Raw genomic sequence first — 19,943 nt, forward strand, 5'->3', positions numbered from 1 at the left:
CATTTTTCTCAAAGATTTTCATCTATATTGCCAGAACAAGACATTACATTAAAGCCACAAGCAGTTTTAAATGGCTTTTTTTTTCCTTTACAAATGTCATTTTGTGCAGGGACTGTTCTAAACATGGGAAACACATGCCACTTCACAGACATACTTTAGACACCCCCAGGTACGATATTTAAAGGAATATTTAACTTTTTTTCACTTTATGCATCATTAAAATGACTGCTCCAGATAAAAATTCAGTTTTTAAAACTTCTTTTTGCATTGATACATGTCCCTTGGGGCAGGACCCAGGTCCCCAAACCTTTTTAGGACAATAACATGCATATTGGCCGTTATAATTAGCACTTTAGATTTCGAACGTTCGCGTCCATTGTAATTAATAGGGTTCTAAGGTTCGTGCAAACTTTCGGTCCGTTCGCAGGTTCTGGTGTGAACCGAACCGGGGGGGTGTTCGACTCATCCCTACTCAGCGCTACTATTTACCTTTATACATTATACATCTGGTAGATTTTTATATGCTATTTTTAATGTATTGCACTAAATTCATAAAGCATTTTCAACACTTTTGATTCTGACAGCAACCATGTTCCAAATTAAGGTAATTCTAAAATGTGCCACTTTTACATTGTAGCATAATGAATGTGCCAAACTCAAAATAAAATACCAACAGTTTGTTACTTACAAAATTGAAGCTAATTAGGACAAACTCTTATTTTGTCATACAGAGAGAGAGAGACCCTGGAGCAGACAGATTTTGCAAAAGTGTCTTGCGTTTATTCCAGACAGGTACACGAATTTGGCGCATGCTGCACCACTTTTTGCATAATCTGGCTGCGCCAGTCTTTCTGAACTCCAGGGACTGTCTTTTGAACTGACAAATTGGCTGGTTTAAGTCTTTTAGCATATGTTTTAATATCAGAAGAGTAAATTGAATATGACACCCCTCTCACTCACACATTTTGCCTCCCATTTTTATTCTTCTGACTTTGTGTAAATTGTACAAAGTAATAATTTGTAACCTCAGGCTTTGGATGGAGAGTTCTTCTATTCATTGCCATGTAATCCTGCTGGGGTGTATTATATTGGTATAGAGGTCAGTTTTTGCATCTGAGATAGCATCTTTGAATACATCCTAAAGCTTATTTCTGGGCAAAAATTGTTTTCAACATAAATGTCAGTCATTTTTACCTTTTTATCCTATGTCCTATTATAAAAGATTTTCTTTTGCATTGTTGAGTTATCTTCTGAAGTTATCCTTCAGAGACTTTCTCCCTAGCATCTCCTGTCCAGGGGACTGGGCACCTGTGCCTGCTGTACGTGCAGCAAGGGGGACAGTGCCCTCAGCGCCCCCATGTAGCTTGTCTTTACTTTGGGTGGGTCTATCAAAATTAAACCGGTTTTGCCTGCCTCCCTTTTCCCATATATTTCCCATATTTCCGAAGAAACAGATTTATTGTGGAAAATACGTCAAAGAAACTAATACCCTCCTACATTGTAATTAATATACACATATACTGAAAGGATTTTTCCTCTTCTCAGAACATAATAGCTGTATAGGGTAATGTAATATATAGGGTAATGCTTAAAGTGTAATTTAAAGGCTTGTTTTTTTTCTTTCTTTTTTTTAAATAACAAACATGTCATATTTACCTGCTCTTTGTAATGGTTTTGCACAGATCAGCCTCGATCCTCCTCTTCTCGGGTCCCCCTCCGGCTCTCCTACCCTTCTCTCCCTTTACCTACTGCTCTAGGGGCACCTGAGCAGGCTCGCTCCCAAGCCACTGCTCCAGGTGTCCATTCACACATGGAATGCAGCTCGGCCCTGCCCCCACTCTTTCCTCAGTGGCTCTATGACTGTGATTGACAGTAGTGGGAGCTTATGGCTGCCACTGCTGTCTAAGCCAATGAGGAGGGAGAGACCTGGGAGATCGGAGGCTCGTGTGTACATCACTGGATTGGGTTGGGGCTCAGGTAATTTTTTTTTGGGAGGAGGGGGCTGCTGAACACAGAATGTTTTTTTACTGCATGAAGGTAAAAAACCTTGAGCCTTTACAATTACTTTAAGCCCTTATACACACGGTCGGACATTCCGACAACCAAATCCGTCGGATTTTGTCCGACGGATTTTGTCCAAAACTGTTGCATACACACAGTCGGACAAAGTTGTCAGAAAATCCGATGGTACTTAATGTGATGACGTTATTTCGTTAGGACGGGACTACGTTCAGGCTAGTAGCCAATAGCTTTGGTCTAGGAGTTTGATCTGAGCATGCGTGGCACTTTGTCCGATCGGAATTCTCTACACATGATCGGACAAAGTCCGATCGGATCATGTTGTCGGAAAATTTTATAGCCCAGCTGGAAAACTTGGTCCGTCGGATACTCAGACGGAAACAGTCCGATGGAGCCCACACACTGTCGGATTATCCGACAACACGGTCCTATCGGACATTGTCCATTGGAATGTCCGACCGTGTGTACAAGGGCTAAGTGTAGTATATGTGGATGTATTGCATACTGTTCATCATGCTGTAACAACATATTGTTGGGAGTACTAGTGTTGTTTTTTGTTTTTATTAATACATGAAATAAAACTATAATTTCAACAAATAAACTATTATTTATAGGTGTGACACCTTAAAAAGACCTAACACGAATATGCTAAAAGTGGGGATGCGTTGTCTTTAACATAAGGTGACCAAAATAAAATCCGGGGACATATTTTTTTTTTTTTTTAATGTAAATGTAAAGTAATGGCAGCAACTCATAGCGGGACTGCAATATTGCGGTGGACAAATCGGACACTAATGCCGTGTACACACGACCGGTTTTCCGAAGGTTTTTCAGATGGAGTTCTGACGGAGTTCTGCTGAAACTGTCTTGCCTACACACGATCACACCAAAGTCCGACCGTCTAGAACGCAGCGACGTACAACACGTACGACGGGACTAGAAAAAGGATGCAGACTACACAGCACCACCCAGGGGGCAGCCCCTCTGGCTATAACCCCTCACCCTGCTTCCTACAGCTCAGTTTTTTCCTGCCTAGTGTAGGAGAAAGACCTGGCTACCTGAGGGGACCATTGGTCCTGGGAATTTTTTCATTTTTTCTGCAATTTTGATCCTGTGATGTACAATCGGGCTGGGTGACAGGCTGGATAATATAGATCCTTGTAGTCTCCCCAGCCTGTCCATCGAGCATGAGCATACCCTAGCTACATTCTGGATTGGCCACGACATGCCCCTTTCTGCTCCAGGGGCAGCCGGTGAGCTATATGCTCCGGGGCACACATATGACTGGGCTACTGCTTTCCGTTTCACAGTGTGCCGTCACCAACAGCCACCCTGTACTGTTCAGGTAATGGGTCTGTGGTGGAATGCGTCCAGCAATCCTGACAGGAGGGGTAAGTACGGCTCTCCCTGTCTCGGGAGGATAGAGCAGCTGGGCATTCCCTGGGAGATCGATTAGGGGGTCTCTCACTCTCTCTTTCCTCTCTCCTTATCCCTCCCCCACTGGTGGGGCCGCTGTGTGACTGGGCATGAGGTGCAGTGTATGTACCTGGCCGGGGGTCCTCCGGGGGGGGGGGGGTCCAGGCTTTGGCGGGGGGCTGCGCTGGCTGTTAGGGTCCGTTTTTTCTTTACTGCCCTTTTTTCTTCACTGTGTGGTACTTGGGCTATTTTACACGAGGAGAGGCTGCTTGGGCCGCGGCCATTTTCCTGTAGTTTTATGCAGTGTATGTGCTGTCAGCCTTTTTTCTGGAAGGTACGGTGGCCATTTTCTTGGTGATTTTTTTTGTTAGGATGGCCGGCGGCCATTTTCTTGTAGCCTCAGCGCTGTTTAACTCTAGTGCACCTCTGTGTACCTCTGTGTACCTCAGAACAGTGCGGTTTTTACTCTAGGCACTTTGTGACTGACACAGGGCAGAGCGGTCAGCGGCAGCACAGTGCAGCACTCGGTCAGGGTGGTGAGTCCTGCGGGGGGTTCCCTCAGTGCGAGCAGCTAGGAGGGTGAGATTTGTGTACCTTGCCTTAAGTCACTAAGTTGTGGCAGGCGAGTGAAAGTCAGCATGGCGTCAGAAGCTGGCGATTCTATTGCAATTGCAACCAGCTTACCTGCTAAAAATGTGGGGCCTATGGACGCATTGTCGGTGGTCCTGGAGACCTTTGTTGACAGGGTGGAAGCGGTGTGTGTGCACAAGGGGGTTATAAAACGCCCCCTGCCCCCCTGGGGAGACCTCTGATTCAGAATCGGGCCCCGCGGTGATTGGCGGCCCCTGTTCTAACGTGTCAGAGGATGCGGACCAGGACCGTTCAGACAGTGAGAATGACTCTGTGTCCGGGTTATCACCGGAAAAAGCGCTAGTAGGAGCACTTATCACTGTGGTCAGTGATACCCTGAAGATACAGGATGCAGCAGGAACTTTTGGGTCCCACAAACCGGCCAGCACACCTAAGGTGTTTCCGTATTTGACTTATTTTGATAAGTTCATCTACAAGGAATGGGGAAGCCATCCCAAGAAGAATGGCGGTGTGTTACCCCTTTGAGGAGAGCCTCCTGAAAAAATGAGCATCTCCTCCGGTCATTGACCCCCCGGTATCCAGGTTAAATAAAGTAACCACGATTCCGGTAGAAGGGACTCCTGCCTTCAAGGACAATGCCGACAGGAGGGCTGAGGCAGTGGCCCAGTCCATGTTTACGGTGGTGGGGTCGGCGTTACGACCTGTGCTGGCCATGGCCTTGGTGACGTAGACGCTTACTGAATGGGCAAAGTTGTTGCACCGTGAATTGGAGAAGCAACAGTCTTCCCTGGTCTGCGTAGAACTGGCAGATCAGTTAGTGCATGGCCTTAAGTATGTCTGTGATGTGGCCCTGGATACGGTTCCCTTGCTCTCTAGAGCATCTGTCAGAGACGCTCTGCCCACTCCAGAAGACGTGCGCCTATGCGCATGCATGCATTGTGGACTTCACGCACAGATGCACGCACACGCGAATTGCGGACTTCGCACACAGATGCGCACACATGCGAATTGCGTACTTTGCGCACAAATGCGCACATGCTCGCATTGCGGACTTCGCGCACAAATGCGCGCACATGTGCATTGTGGACTTTGCGCACAAATGTGCTCATGTGCATGCATTAGCGTGTGTTGGCACCCAACAGTCTATAAAAGATGCTCCTGGAGTGCCGCCCATTGCGGTTTGATCTGCTTCTGTTACCTGTGTTCCTGATTCTGTACCAGTAACCTGCTCCTGTGTTTGACCTGGCTTCCTGACCTTGCTTCTTTCTCCAATCCTGACCTCGGCTTGTTTGACCCTGCTTACTCTTCTGCCTGATTGCCTGTTGCCAAGACCCAGCCTGGACTCTACCTGCCGTTTATGCTGTTCACCCTGATGTGTATGACCTGGCTAGTCTGACTCTGCTTCTGCCTGCAAGCCTGCATCTGCTGACCTGCATTCACAGCCCTGCAAACCTGCATCCGCTGACCCGCATCTGCTGCTCCGCAATCCTGCATCTGCTGATCTGCATCCGCTACATTTTCTGGCCTGCATCCGCTGATCTCCATATATGCTGTTCCGGCATCCACTCGGCTATACAACTCCAAGCAGTGAGTACTAAACAGGCACCTTTACCTCCCCATGCTCTTACCACCCAATGTCCCCACTCCAGTAGTCTCCGAAGGGAGGTCTCCTTCCGCACGTCAGGCTCACATCCAAGGTACGTTACAGCATCAGTATCAGCAGTGGTTTTAGGGTGCCTGATTTGACTGAAATGCTGATCTGCGGACCGGGCATCTAAAAAAGCACTGGCGGATTTGCCTTTCCAAGGTGAGAGGCTATTTGGAGCTTCGCTGGATGACATTATTAAAAATGTTACCGGTGGAAAGAGCACATTGCTCCCACAGTCCATGAAGGGTAAGGAGCCACGCCAACGGCAAGGACCCTCTTTTTCCGCTCAGAAATGGCTTTTCCGCCAGCCCGGGTTGGCAGGTAAGTGTTCCCAGTCCGACAAGGCGTCTGCTAAAGGATAAAAGCGTCCCTGGTTTTGCAAGCCAAACAAGTCTGCGAGCAAAAATGTTTCCACATGAAGGTTTGCCCTCGTCCCAACTCTCGCGTCGCCTTCGGGAGTTTGCAGCTCGGTGGACCTCCCTACTGCCCAACCAATAGGTCTGTGAACTGGTTTCATCGGATAGAAGATAGAGTTTCTTTCTTGTCCACCAAACAGATTTTTTCCCTCCAACCTACCTCTACTTTCAGCTTGTTGGGATCCCCTGTTCGGGGCAGTACAGGACCTGCTGCTGCGCAGGGTGATAGTACCTGTACCGACGCTGGAAAGGTTTCAGGGATTCTACTCCAATCTGTTTATAGTCCCCAAAAGAGAAGGGGTACGTCCAATCCTGAACTTGAAGGCCCTCAACAGCTTTGTGAAAGTGCAAAGTGGCGGAAGTTCCCTGTCGGCTGCCGATGCTAGAGGACCTTCTATCGCAGGGTCTGATATTTCATCCTGCTTTACCGTCGCTGGTTTTAATGGCATGGCTGTTGAAAACCAGATACTAAGGGACGAGGTCTGTCAGACTTAGTAATTTCTACTATGCTGCGGGCATGGAAGTCGTCTTCTCAAAAGATTTACCATGTACATGGAAGGCTTACAGCTCCATGTGTAAGGAGATGGGGTGACGTCCGCGCACATATTTAGTTTCCAGGATCCTGCTGTTTTTGCAATGAGGAGTGGATCGGAAACTTACCTCAAGCACCATCAAGGGGCAGATATCCTTGGCTGTCTATTTCCAACGTCCCTTGGTGACTCACGCATTGGTGGGTACTTTTGTGCAAGAGGTTCGACACGTAGTCCCTCTGGTTCAACCACCACTACCTCTGTGGGATCTAAATCTGGTGGTACCGGTGTTCCAGAAACCGCCGTTTGAAAACATTAGGGAGATTCCCTTGTTAACTCTTTCTCAGAAAGTAGTCTTTCTAGTGGCTATTACATTTGCCAGGAGGGTTTCTGAGTTGGCGGTCTTTCATGCAAGTCTCCCTACCTAGTCATCCACAAGGATAAGGGGATGCTACATCCGCGGCCCTCTTTCCTTCCAAAGTCCTTTTGGCACTCCATCTAAATGAGGACATCGTGTTACCATCCCTATTTCCTAAGCCAACGCACCCGAAAGAAGTTGCCTTACATTCCCTGGATGTGGTCCGGGCTCTACGGTGTATCTGTCTGCTTTGGATCCCTTCTGGAAGTCAGACTCTCTGTCTCCGTGGCTGGTCCGAAAAAAGGTCTGGCGGTCTCGTCGTCCACCATTTCTCGGTGGATCAGGCAGATCGTGGTTCAGGCCTATGCCTTAAAGGGGCGGGTGCCCCCTTTTCCTGTCACGGCTCATTCCACCAGGGCAATTGGAACCTCCTGGGCTTTCCGACATCAAGCGTCTGTCTCCCAGGTTTGTAAGGCAGCGATTTGGTCGTCCGTTCACACTTTCACTAAATTCTACAAAGATGATGTAAGTGCATCTTCGGATGCTTGCTTCGGCTGTAAGGTTTTACAGGCGGCTGTGTAAGGTTGCAATTTTCAGTTACAAGTTTGCTGTGAATGCATCTTTTGATGCATAAGTTTGCCATAGGTTTTGATGGCGGCCGTTTAATATGTCAAATCCTCCGGTGAGGTGTTCCTTTTGTTGTGGGTGAAGTTATGTTTTGCTGTTTCCGTCCCTCGTTTTTTGACACTACGTCTCTAAGGTCAAGAATTAATGGAGCTGTGTCCGTCAATGAACGAAAGAGAAAATTGGATTTTTGTACTCACCGTTATATACTTTTCTCTGAAGTTCATTGATGGACACAGCACCCTCCCCTCCTATTCATGTTTCTACTGCTTTTTGATGAACTGAGCTGCAGGAAGCAGGGTGAGGGGTTATAACCAGAGGGACTGCCCCTGGGCGGTGCTGTGCAGACTTTCTGTTTTTACATGTTTTACATGTTCCACCTAGTCCTCTCCTGAAGGTGGCATGATAACCCTAAGGTCAAAAATTAAAGGATCTGTGTCTATCAATGAACTTCAGAGAAAAGGATTTTACGGTGAGTACAAAAATTCAATTTTTCATGTTTTTAAAGAGGTTGCAGAAGGTGGCTTTAAAAGTGTTTTTGCTATGGCTATAGCGTGGACTTAATTTTCCGGGAGGGTGTCCCTGGATGTCCTCCCGTGCTTAAGCAGCCTGCGCGCCCCCTGCAGGGCGCACGCTGCACGCTCTACGATCAGCAAATCTATGAGACTTGCCTGATCACAGATCGGAGTAAGGGGTCGATCCCGACCCCTTACCACATGATCAGCTGTCAGCCAATGACAGCTGATCATATGATGTAAACAGAGCCGGTAATCAGCTTTAAGCATGAGGAGGAAAAAAAAAGCCAATCACCGGCGGCTGCGAGAGGAACATCGGTCCCCAATCGTGGAGGTGTCACCAGCATCACCTACCAGTGCCCAGCAGCGTCACTTCCCAGTACCCATCAGCGCCACCTACCAGTGGCCACAGTAACACCCATCAGTTCCCACAGTGTCACCTATAAGTGCCCTCAGTGCCACCTATCCGTGCCGCCTATCAGTGCCCACAGTGCCACCTATCAATGCTCACAGCAGTGCCGCCTATAAATCACCAATCAGTGCATCATTACCAGTGCTGCCTATCAATACCAATACCACCTACCAGTGCCCATCAGTGCCACCTATCAGTGCCCATCAGTGCCACCCATCAGTGGCACTCACCAGTGCCACCCATCAGTGCTCATCAGTGTCGTCTTATCTGTGCCTATCAGTGTCGCCTTATCTGTGCCCATCAGTGCAGCCCATCCATGCAGCCCATCAGTGCCCATCAGTGCAGCCTCATCGGCGAATATCACTCATGGTGAAAAATTACCCTTTTGTAAAATTTTATAACAAATTCAAACTATGCAACCTGTCTTTTTTTGCTTGTTTAGCAAAAAATAAAAACCCGAATGGTGATTAAATACTAAAAAAAGAATGCTCCAATTGTGTGAATAAATGATAAAAATTTAGTTTGAGTACAGTGTAGCATGACCATGCAATTGTCATTTAAAGTGTGACAGCGCTGAAAGCTGAAAATTGGTCTGAGCAGGAGGGGGGAAGGGAGGGGGGTTTAAGTGCCCAGTAAGCAAGAGCTTAAGCACTGCCTATCATTCATCCACCTTCTGAATTTGCCTATTTGTATCATCAAGACTGATATTTGTCTGTACTGTATCTGGGGTTTCACATTCCTCAGTGGAAAATCTCGGTTACAGTAGCATTCACTAGGATGTGGCCGTTGTTATATTTGCTGTCAATGACTGATCTAAAGTCTAAATTTTCATACACCAGTATTTCAGACTAAGCACCCAACCTAGGAAAAGGATACAGTATAATCCAGGCAAACAAATGTACATAGATTCCACTTTTTTTTTGCAGATAGGCCCTTTTTAATTAGTGAATTGTAGCACATGGAACACATTTTAGCGTAACATCTCTCTTTCATGAATTAAGATCTTTGGTGTTATTGATTATTTTTTCTTTTTAACAACCAAATGGATAAAGTTTACCTGAGCCACTTGAAAGGTGCACAATCCTCTTCATCTTCTCTTCACGTCTCCATTTTGCTCTTCGATTAGAAAACCAAATCTGAAAAAGTAAAAAAAAGGGCATCACATTTCTGGATGACTTGTCCTTTTCAGACTGTTTTTTCTAATAATGATGTGGTCAATTATGTTTTAGTAAAAGTGTTAATATCGTACATGTTAGTAAAGTGGTTGTAAACCTTTACAACACACTTTCACCTACAGGTAAGCCTAGAGTAAGGCTTACCAGTAGGTGCTGTAAATATCTCCTAAACCTACATGGTTTAGGAGGTATTTACAATTCCCCGTATGAGGATTCCATCTGCACATGCGCCATTGTATTCGGCGCATGTGCACTTTAGAAGGGTCACGGAGTGCCGTTTTCATTAAAGGACATGCCGTCACTGAACATGCACGCGCGGGAGTGACGTCAATCGACTCCGGCCAGTCACAGAGCCGGAGTCCATGACCCCGGAAGGAAGATGGACGCTTCCAGCCGGCGAGGAAATCGGGGACATTGCAGTATACTGCTGATGAGAAAAGGTATTTAGTAATTTATATTTACTAAAATGACTGCATGTTCATGTTCTGTGTACGGTGGTAGACCAGATATAGTGAATGCAAGGTCCTGGGTTTAGTACCACTTTGAGAGTGCCATGTTGTTACATACCAAAAGATTCATTTGGTGTTTTTTGAATTGTAAATAAAGGACAGATTTTTGCAAACTATGCTTACATAGTAAGTTATTGGTCTTGCTGTATTTTAAAAAGGGTATACTTAGTATACATAAGAAGTTAATATGACTTCATTACAATAGCCATGTCTTTCAGTTTGCCAAGCACTCTTGGAAATTCAGTTTTGAAGATAATGATGTTTTATAAGCAATAGCAAATATCAATTATTATACTTATTAAACTTATTATTATTATTACTACTATTAAAGCTAATAATGTCTAATAAATATATAGTTTATAGTTATGAATCTCACACTTATTAAGCCTTTGGTTACCAGAGGCCTTTGATGTCTAGATACCAAAGCCAAAAAATTAGCAGTGCCAGTATGTGTTGGATAACTTAACAATAATTTCAAATTTGCATACCTGAATCATTTTTCTACATATTTGTAAGGAAAAATGTGTTTTTTATTTGGTACACTGTTCAAATAAAAATAATATGCAAAGCAAATCATTAAAGTCTAATTTAGGAAACCTGTTAATGTAGTTTTAAGAGTAATGTTCAACCTTTTTAAATCTGCCACTTTCGTTAAAATATCTGATGACCCTGCCATAAATGTACTTTTCCAGGCACTTCCTGTAATAGGGAAACAACGCTCTGTCACCATCTCCCTGTTGTGTTCCTGCATTATCAATATGCCACAGGCATCTGATAGAGTGGCTGTTATGACACACTTTATATAGGCATGATACACTGACTATCCTCCATGCAGCCATCAATCACTCAAATGCATGCATAAAGACAGGAAGTTGATGCAAAAAGGATGCAGAAGATCAACAGCACTGGAATGCATCAAAGGATGAAACCAACGTGAAACAAGTGTTTTATTTTTTAACAAATTGCAATTGTTTATGATACACCATACGTTGGCAAACTAAATGTCATTCAGTTATAGTTTACATCTACTTAAATGTACGCACTCTTATAGTAACCTCAGGAAGTTCAGTGTTTGCTGCAAGCTTCTCCCTGGTAGCGATATCTGGATACTGAACTCGTAGAAACTCTGAAATTGGAAACAAAGGAGAGTCAGCCCAGCAGTACTGAGTACAAAAGGGATTGGTTAAAACTCCTGCCAGTTTTTTATTTCATCTATGTCCCATTGGGGAGAGTTCCCTTCACTTCTTTCCTGCACACACAACAGGACGTGAGGGGAAATCTCTGCAAACTTAGAGAAAACCCCTCTTAGAAAGTTGTAATGCAAAAGAATGTGCCCATTGGAAAATGTCCTCTATATTCTGTCGATGACTCAAAATTATGGATTTCTCTGCACTTTCTGTACTAATGTAAATAGCCACCTTGACAGATAGATAGGATGAATCTCCCTAGCAAAGATCAAAAAGGCATAGGAACTCGATGGAGTGTAAATGCTGCCAACATCGCAAATATGTAGAACAGACAATATGCATATCCGTGCAAGGAGAAACCCCTCTGGGACTTTAGAGGCAGAACTATACAAAAAAAGATTTTTTAAGTCTAAAAGGCAAATGCCAATTTTTTTGGAGAGTATAAATCAAAAGACAATGGGTCCTATCAAATGGTATCACACTAGGCATACACAATTACAATAAAACTAGAAAACGTCATACTACAATATAATCAATATCCTATTACATCAAGAGGCTGTCAACAGAAATTCTTAGATGAATCCCAACATGTTTTCAGAAGATGACTTAGGTGTCCGTTTATGAAGCAATGATCAGTGGAGATCCAGAGGATCGCCGCTGATCACAGCCCATAAACAGTATATAAACCAGAGATAATCGGGGGGAGATGTGTTTGAACTTGTTCTCCCGCCGATTATCTCCGCACATGGAGAATCCTCATAGACTGACACAGTAACGGTCACTTTATGAAGCTGTGATCTCAGCGCTTCACTTGTGATCTGTGTCAGAATTCACACGCCCCGATTCACCAACTCAGAGGTGGAGAACCGGGGTAGTGAAGAGGGAATCAGGGGGATCTGAGGAGGAAAGAGGAAGATAATTAACTTCCTTATGCCTCGTTCAGACCCCCCAACACTGTAACCATGTCCCCCTGTCATATGTATGTGTATACATATATATACATATATACATATAATGTATATATGTATATATATATAATGTGTGTGTATATACATGTATATATAATGTCTGTGTGTGTATACATGTATATATTATGTAGGGGGACGCTTTATTTCACTAACATTAATCACACCGCGTGTCAGTGTATTGAGCTGTGATAATTTATCACTGCTTAATATATTGACATCTGTGTGTATGAGTGAATTTCTAGTACTGTAATCTCGTAAAGTCTCACGAGATTACAGTATTAGGGGCCGTTCTCCAGTGTTAGAAGCGTTTGTAGATCGCTTCACACCTCCAAGGGTGAAACGATCTACTCCGCTTCATATAGTGGCACACAGAGGAGAAAGATCTCCTATGTGAATGCCGGAGAATGAAGCAGTGAATAGATTTCACTGCTTCATAAAAGGACACCTAAGAATGAAATATATCACAGTCAGTACTAAATTACAGAAAGAGACAAATCATCATGTGCGTACATGTAACTAAGAATTGTGCATGACATTCTATTTCAAATATCAACCTACAGTTGTTGAATATACAGTGCCTTGCAAAAGTATTCACCCCCTTGGCTTTTTACCTATTTTGTTACATTACAGCCTTTAATTCAATGCTTTTTTAATCGGAATTATATGTGATGGATCAGAACACAATAGTCTAAGTTGGTGAAGTAAAATTAGAAAAATATATACATAAAACTATTTTTCAGAAATAAAAAACTGATAATTGGCATGTGCGTATGTATTCACCCCATTTGTTATGAACCCCATAAAAGCTCTGGTGCAACCAATTCAGAAGTCACATAATTAGTGAACTGATGTCCACATGATATGTCATTACATATACACATCTCTTTGAAAGGCCCCAGAGGCTGCAACACCTAAGCAAGAGGCTCCACTAACCAAACACTGCCATGAAGCCCAACACTATAATTAATTTTATATAGTTTGATTAATTATTAATTCATTAATTAGCACTTAATATTTATCTATTTGTTTTTAGCGCTGCTACATGTGTTTTTCTTGTCTTTATTGTATGTATCGTACTTCTAGCAGTTGCTTGTTTATTATCAGTATTTTTGTATAGCGCAGTTTATATACCTAATTTTTTTACTGAAAACATGAGCTTGATTTTGCAAGTTTTCCCTAGGTATTGGATTCATTCAGAGCAATCCATAGAATCAAAAAATTAACAATTGTTTGTAGCATTATAAGGGTATAGCATTAACCTCGAATTGCAATGAGACCAAAAGAGCCTTCCAGCTAATATGCCTTGTATTTGGCTTGTTTCCATTGACAGGCTTGCTTAATTTTTTTAGTATTGTGTAATTTGTCAAAATGCACCTTCCCTGTTGGATTTCTGCCTTTATATAAACTGATCACAAACTTGAGAATTGTATCCTACCATTTTCCAGGATATCTGTTTGCTCTGTTGAGAATATGGTCCTGTTGCGGTGCTGGTTGCTTGGTTGAAGTATTGTAGACTGAGCCTCGGTATTACTTGCACATACGTTTTTATATGGAATTTTCACAGTGGTCCAGTTTAAATCCAGTGAACCTGCACAAGATGCTCAATAAAACACGTGGGAACAGTGAATGAGAGATGAAACGGAAGAACTGAGTGGGAAGAGTGGGCAAGACGAGAGACACTGTAAAGGATCTGAGTTTGGATTATAAAGGATAAATTCACATAAAAAATAAAATAAAATGTGCATTTACATTTTTTTCTTTTAGGAGCATGAAAAGCATTGCACCAGCGATCAGCAGATCTTGTGCAGAATGTCAGTGTGAGCTATGTGAGCTTTACACTGACAGGAAGACACAATTGTTATTATATTGTACAGGATTTATATAGCACCAACAGTTTGCACAGTGCTTTACAATGCGAGGGGAGACAGTTACAATATAATTCAATACAGGAGGAATCAGAGGGCCCTGCTCCTTAGAGCTTACAATCTATGAACTACCACAGTGCTCAACAGCGCCGCAATAGTTAATTGAAAACTACAAGCCGACAGCCACAAAGGATGTCGGGACTTGTAGTTAATTCATACACTCATCTGGTGCAGCTGTGCATAGTAACCAATCAGCTTGTACATTTTATCGTCAAATCTTAATTGAACAAGCTGAAGTTAGAAGCTGATAGTTTACTATGCACAGTTGCACCAGAATCTGTGTGCACCGGTTTTACTAAATCTCCCTCAGAGGGTTAGTGGGGTTAGTGAACAACACAAGAGACACGGAAACTGAATATCGAGAGTGAATGAGAGAATGAATCTCAGAAGCTGATTGGAAGCAGTGACGGAGAGAAGAGACACAGGACCTGAGTGGAGATTGCAAGGAAGAGCAGAAAAACAGGAGCACAGTAAATAAGAGAAGGACAGTGAATAAGAGAAGAGACAAAGAGGTGGAAATAGTGAAGGAGAACAGGTTAACTGGACAGCGAATAAGAGAAGAGACAAAGAGGTGAAAATGGTGAAAGAGAACAGGTAAATTAAACAGGGCAGTAAAAACACAGATGAAGAGTCAAGACAGTGTGTCAGGAAGACACTGGCCATAGTTCAAATGAAGGCTCAAGGTGCATAAACATGCGCAAGTCTGGGGGTGCTCGTTTTGCTGTGTATAGACGTGCACGCATGCGCATGAGCATGCACAGGCACGCTCACGCACCACTAACACTACTCAAAATAAACTGCTAGGTGCAGCAGTTGTACTAGTCTTGACTTCTGTGCTTGAACGCTACCTGCCCTGACCTTGGCCTGTCTCTATATTATGCTCTGCCTTCTGCTTATCTGTCTGCTCCTGTTTTCTGACCTCTGCCTGTATTCTGACTATTCTCTGCAGTCCCTTGACACATGTGTGAGTACTGCCACAGTTTGCGCCTCGCCTCCTTTTCTGCTGCAGCACTGCTACCGCACCCACAATGATGATTCTGCCTCCTGAACCAAGGGTTTCCATACTGGAAAGGTTCTCGGGTGACCGATGTACAATCAGAGCGTTCCGTAACACATGCCAGCTGCACTTCTCCCTACAATGACAGACTTTCTTCCTGGAAACCACCAAGGTGGGGTTCATTATTTCACTTCTCCAAGGTGAACCTCAGACCTGGGCTCATCAGCTGCTCGAAGAAAACAGCGCACATGTACATACTATGTCATCCCTCTTCAATGCTTATGGCCCAACTATAAAATGACCCACAATGGACTGTTAAAGTAGAGGCTGCTCTCCATGCACTCCAGCAAGGCCGCAGAGTGGCGGAGGACTAAGCTACGGACCTCAGGTGCTGGAGCACAGATAATGATTGCAATGATGCAGCTCTGCAACACCAGTTTTGCCGAAGGCCTAAAAGATGAAATAGCTCAGGTCAGAGTGCCAAATATCCTGGAGGCTCTGATTACTTTGGCCATCCAGATTGACCAGCGGCTCCATGAGCACAGGTTGGAGAGGTCTACCCAGCAGACCTGTCCTGTATGGATGATTCCCAGAGTTCCGTGTTTCTGCTCACTCTGCTCCTGCCAGCTCCATTACTGTCAACTCTGCTTCAGCAAGTACTGCTTCACCTTCATCTGAGACTTTGGAGCTCATGCAAATTGGGTTGATGCATTCTTCCTTGTCATCTGAGGAATGCCTAAATTGTCAGCAAAACAATTTCTGGTTATACTGTGGGGATGCAGGCCATTATGTATGCACATGCCCTGTGAAGCTGTGTAAGTGCCTGTCTGCTAATCTGCAACAGTTATCTGCCAGTGCAACTCATCTAGATCTCCCAATCTTGTTTCAGCTGCTGGTAGAAGCAATCTTGATAATCGCAATTATTGATTTTGGGGCATGTTTTATTGACTTGGCCTTTGCAGCAGAACAACCCATGCCATTACAACCAAAGACATAATCACAAAACGCTCCTAAAAGCTTGATGCGCATGGACTCTGATTGTGAAATGAGTGGTGGTGCCTGAGTCTTATCACAAATATCTCGAAGTATGCATTAGACGGGAGGCTAACACATTGACCTTATGATTGTCCAATTGAACTGCTTCCAGAAGATGAGATTCCTTTTGGGCAATTTTTTCCATTGTCAGAACGAGAGCAGGAAGCTTTGAAGGAGTATGTTGATGAAAACTTAGAGAAAGGCTTCATCCATCCATCCATCCACTTTTCCATCGGGGGCAGGAATATTCTTTGTGGAGAAGAAGGACCACTCCCTAAGCAATGTGAAGATTGCCGGGAACTTAATAAGATTATGGTAAAGAACTGTTACCCTCTTTCTCTGGTTACCAAACTGTTCCAAAGACTGAGGTCTGCAATAGGCTTGTGCAATTAGTTTCGTAACGAATCGAAATTCGGCCGAATTTTGCATCTTTCGGACATTCGGATGCATCCGAATGTCCGAATAAAAAAATAACAAATTACAACGAATACGAAAGAAATATAACGAATGAATTTGAATGAATTCGACATGATTCGAAATTACTTCAACTGCATTCGAAATTATTTCAACCACATTCGAAAATATTTTGTGACCCGACTTTAGGGCCATGTATCTCGAGGTCACTTGGAGCTAGAAACTTCAAATTTGGATATGTTGTAGTGCTAGTATTATTGTGTTTGCATACCAAATTTGGGGTTTCTAGCTATAAGTGACCCAGAGATATGTGGCCCCAAAATCGGGTCGCAAAATGTTATTAGTTAATAGAGCAGAGAATGACATTTTACGACCCGATTTTGGGGCCACATATCTCTGGGTCACTTATAGCTAGAAACCCCAAATTTGGTATGCAAACACAATTATACTAGCACTACAACATATCCAAATTTGGAGTTTCTAGCTATAAGTGACCCCGAGATATGTGGCCCCAAAATCGGGTCGCAAAATGTTATTAGTTATTAGAGCAGAGAATAACATTTTGCGACCCGATTTTGGGGCCACATATCTCGGGGTCACTTATAGCTGGAAACCCCAAATTTGGTATACAAACACAATAATACTAGAACTACAACATATCCAAATTTGGAGTTTCTAGCCCCAAGTGACCCCGAGATACGTGGTCCTAAATTCGGGTCACAAAATATTTTCGAATGTGGTTGAAATAATATCGAATCATGTTGAAATCATTTCGAATCCGGTAGAAATATTTTCGAATTTCGTTGAAATATTTTCGAATGTGGCCGATTTTTCGAATTCGGTAGAAAACGAAACGAAATCCGAAAACGAATTTAAGGAAGTTAACGAACATAACTAAACGAAATTAATGAATTAACGAATTAAAACGAAACGAAACTAAACGAATCTTTTCCTTTTGCACATGTCTAGTCTGCAACCATCTTCACCAAGGTGGATCTGTGAGGGACCTACAATTTGGTCCATATTCACAAAGGGAATGAGTGGAAGCAGTGGCGGAATTATAGGGGTCGCCAAGATCGCCATGGTGACCGGGCCCCTTGCTGCAGGGGGCCCGAGGGCCCCCTGTACTCTTCGATAGGAGGGGAGGCTGAGAGGAGCTCCCCGATCATCAGCCGAACTGAAATCGGCACTGTGCAGGAGCTCCTCACATTAGGCTTAGTGAAAGCACAGTGTGTGCTCTTTGTCTCCCCCTAGAGTGCAGTACCCGGCAGGAAGAGCAAAAGGTAAATGTCTGCTGTTTTTTTTTTTTAATAAGACTATCTACTGTATTTGTGTTTGTATGTGTGTGTGTGTGTGTGTGTGTGTGAGCATGCTTGTATGAGTGAACATGCTTGTATGTGTGTGTGTGTGTGTGTGTGTGTGAACATGCTTGTATGTGTGTGTGAACATGCTTGTATGTATGTGTGTGTGTGTGTGAGCTTGCTTGTATGTGCATGTGTGTGAGCATGCTTGTATGTGTGTGTGAGCATGCTTGTATGTGCATGTGTGTGAGCATGCTTGTATGTGCATGTGTGTGAGCATGCTTGTATGTGCATGTGTGTGAGCATGCTTGTATGTGTGTGTGAGCATGCTTGTATGTGTGTGTGAGCATGCTTGTATGTGCATGTGTGTGAGCATGCTTGTATGTGCATGTGTGTGAGCATGCTTGTATGTGTGTGTGAGCATGCTTGTATGTGTGTGAGCATGCTTGTGTGTGTGAGCATTCTTGTATGTGCGTGTGTGTGAGCATGCTTGTATGTGCGTGTGAGCATGCTTGTGTGTGCGTGTGAGCATGCTTGTGTGTGTGTGAGCATGCTTGTATGTGCGTGTGTGTGTGAGCATGCTTGTATGTGCATGTGTGTGTGAGCATGCTTGTATGTGTGTTTTTTGAGAGCATGCTTCTATGTGTGTGTGTGTGAGCATGCTTGTATGTGTGTGTGTGAGCATGCATGTGTGTGTAAGCATGCATGTGTGCGTGTGTGTGTGAGCATGCATGTATGTGTGTGTGAGCATGCCTGTATGTGTGTGCGTGAGCATGCTTGTATGTGTGTGTGTGAGCATGCATGTATGTGTGTGCGTGTGTGTGAGCATGCATGTATGTGTGTGTGTGAGCATTAATGTATGTGTGTGTGTGTGTGTGTGTGTGTGTGAGCATGCTTGTATGTGTGTGAGCATGCATGTATGTGTGTGTGTGTGTGTGTGAGCATTAATGTATGTGTGTGTGTGTGAGCATGCTCGTGTGTGTGTGTGAGCATGCTTGTGTGTGTGAGCATGCTTGTATGTGTGCGTGTGAGTATGCTTGTATGTGTGTGTTTGAGCTTGCTTGTATGTATGTGTGTGTGTTCATATATGTATGTGTATGTATGCATGTGTGTGTGCATGTGTTTATCAGTGGCGGTGCATCCAAAAGGGTGCACAGGTTCCACCCCCTCTATGACCAATGGATAGATTCATGCATAGCATAGCAGGAATCTATCCATGGCCACCGCTGCCACCCCCATATTTAGGTGTCTGGTCCCTTTTGGGGTGCCGGGTGCCTGAATTACCGCGGCGGGGGGTGTTTTTGCAGCACCTGATTAGAGCCATGGGCTCTAATAGGCTTCAAAATAGGTGAACTGCGAGCGCCATGCTTGATGCTCACAGTCTACCCAGGTGTGTTAGAAAAGTGAATTAATATTCACTTTCCTAACACTGAACCACCTCTCCACCAATCAGGTGTGCGGGTCTTTTACCCATCACCAGATTGGCTGAAACGATAGGTGCAGCTATTGGACGCCCATCAGGAGGAGAGGACGGGAGATGAGGATGGCAGTAGCTGCATGGAGGACCCCGCTCATGGCCGTTACCCGCTGCCCCACCAAGACAGGGTAAGTGGGCGGGCAGACAGTGAGCGGGCGGTGGGGATTCACAGTGGCAGCATTTGATGGGCACAGTAGCAGCATTTGATGGGTACACTGGCAGCATTTGATGGGCACAGCGGTGGCATTTGATGGGCACAGCGGCAGAGTTTGATGGGCACAGTAGTGACATTTGATGGTACAGTGGTGGCATTAGATGGTACAGTGGTGGCGTTTGATGGGCACAGTGGCTGTAATTGATGTTTTTTAAATCGGTTCCTTTATATGCAGCCACCCACTTGGGACTGGGCCCTGGTGTTCCACCATC

The 19,943-nt window shown here is 44.2% G+C and overlaps 1 protein-coding gene across 1 annotated transcript in view; it reads right to left on the reverse strand.

Moving 5' to 3' along the window:
- Positions 1–19,943, reverse strand: part of PAX4 (paired box 4) — a 102,196-nt gene that overhangs the window by 26,765 nt on the left and 55,488 nt on the right. Inside the window, exons 5-7 of the mRNA XM_077474253.1 lie at positions 13,804–13,956; positions 11,257–11,339; positions 9,587–9,665 (exon numbers count right to left, since the gene is read on the reverse strand). Coding sequence (XP_077330379.1) covers positions 9,587–9,665; positions 11,257–11,339; positions 13,804–13,956 — 315 coding nt within the window. The remainder of the gene's footprint in view (positions 1–9,586; positions 9,666–11,256; positions 11,340–13,803; positions 13,957–19,943) is intronic.

The sequence above is a fragment of the Lithobates pipiens genome, unplaced genomic scaffold, assembly GCF_037356315.1.
Source record: "Lithobates pipiens isolate NorthernLeopardFrog02 unplaced genomic scaffold, aLitPip1_a1.2 Scaffold_8, whole genome shotgun sequence".
Lineage (NCBI taxonomy): Eukaryota > Metazoa > Chordata > Amphibia > Anura > Ranidae > Lithobates > Lithobates pipiens.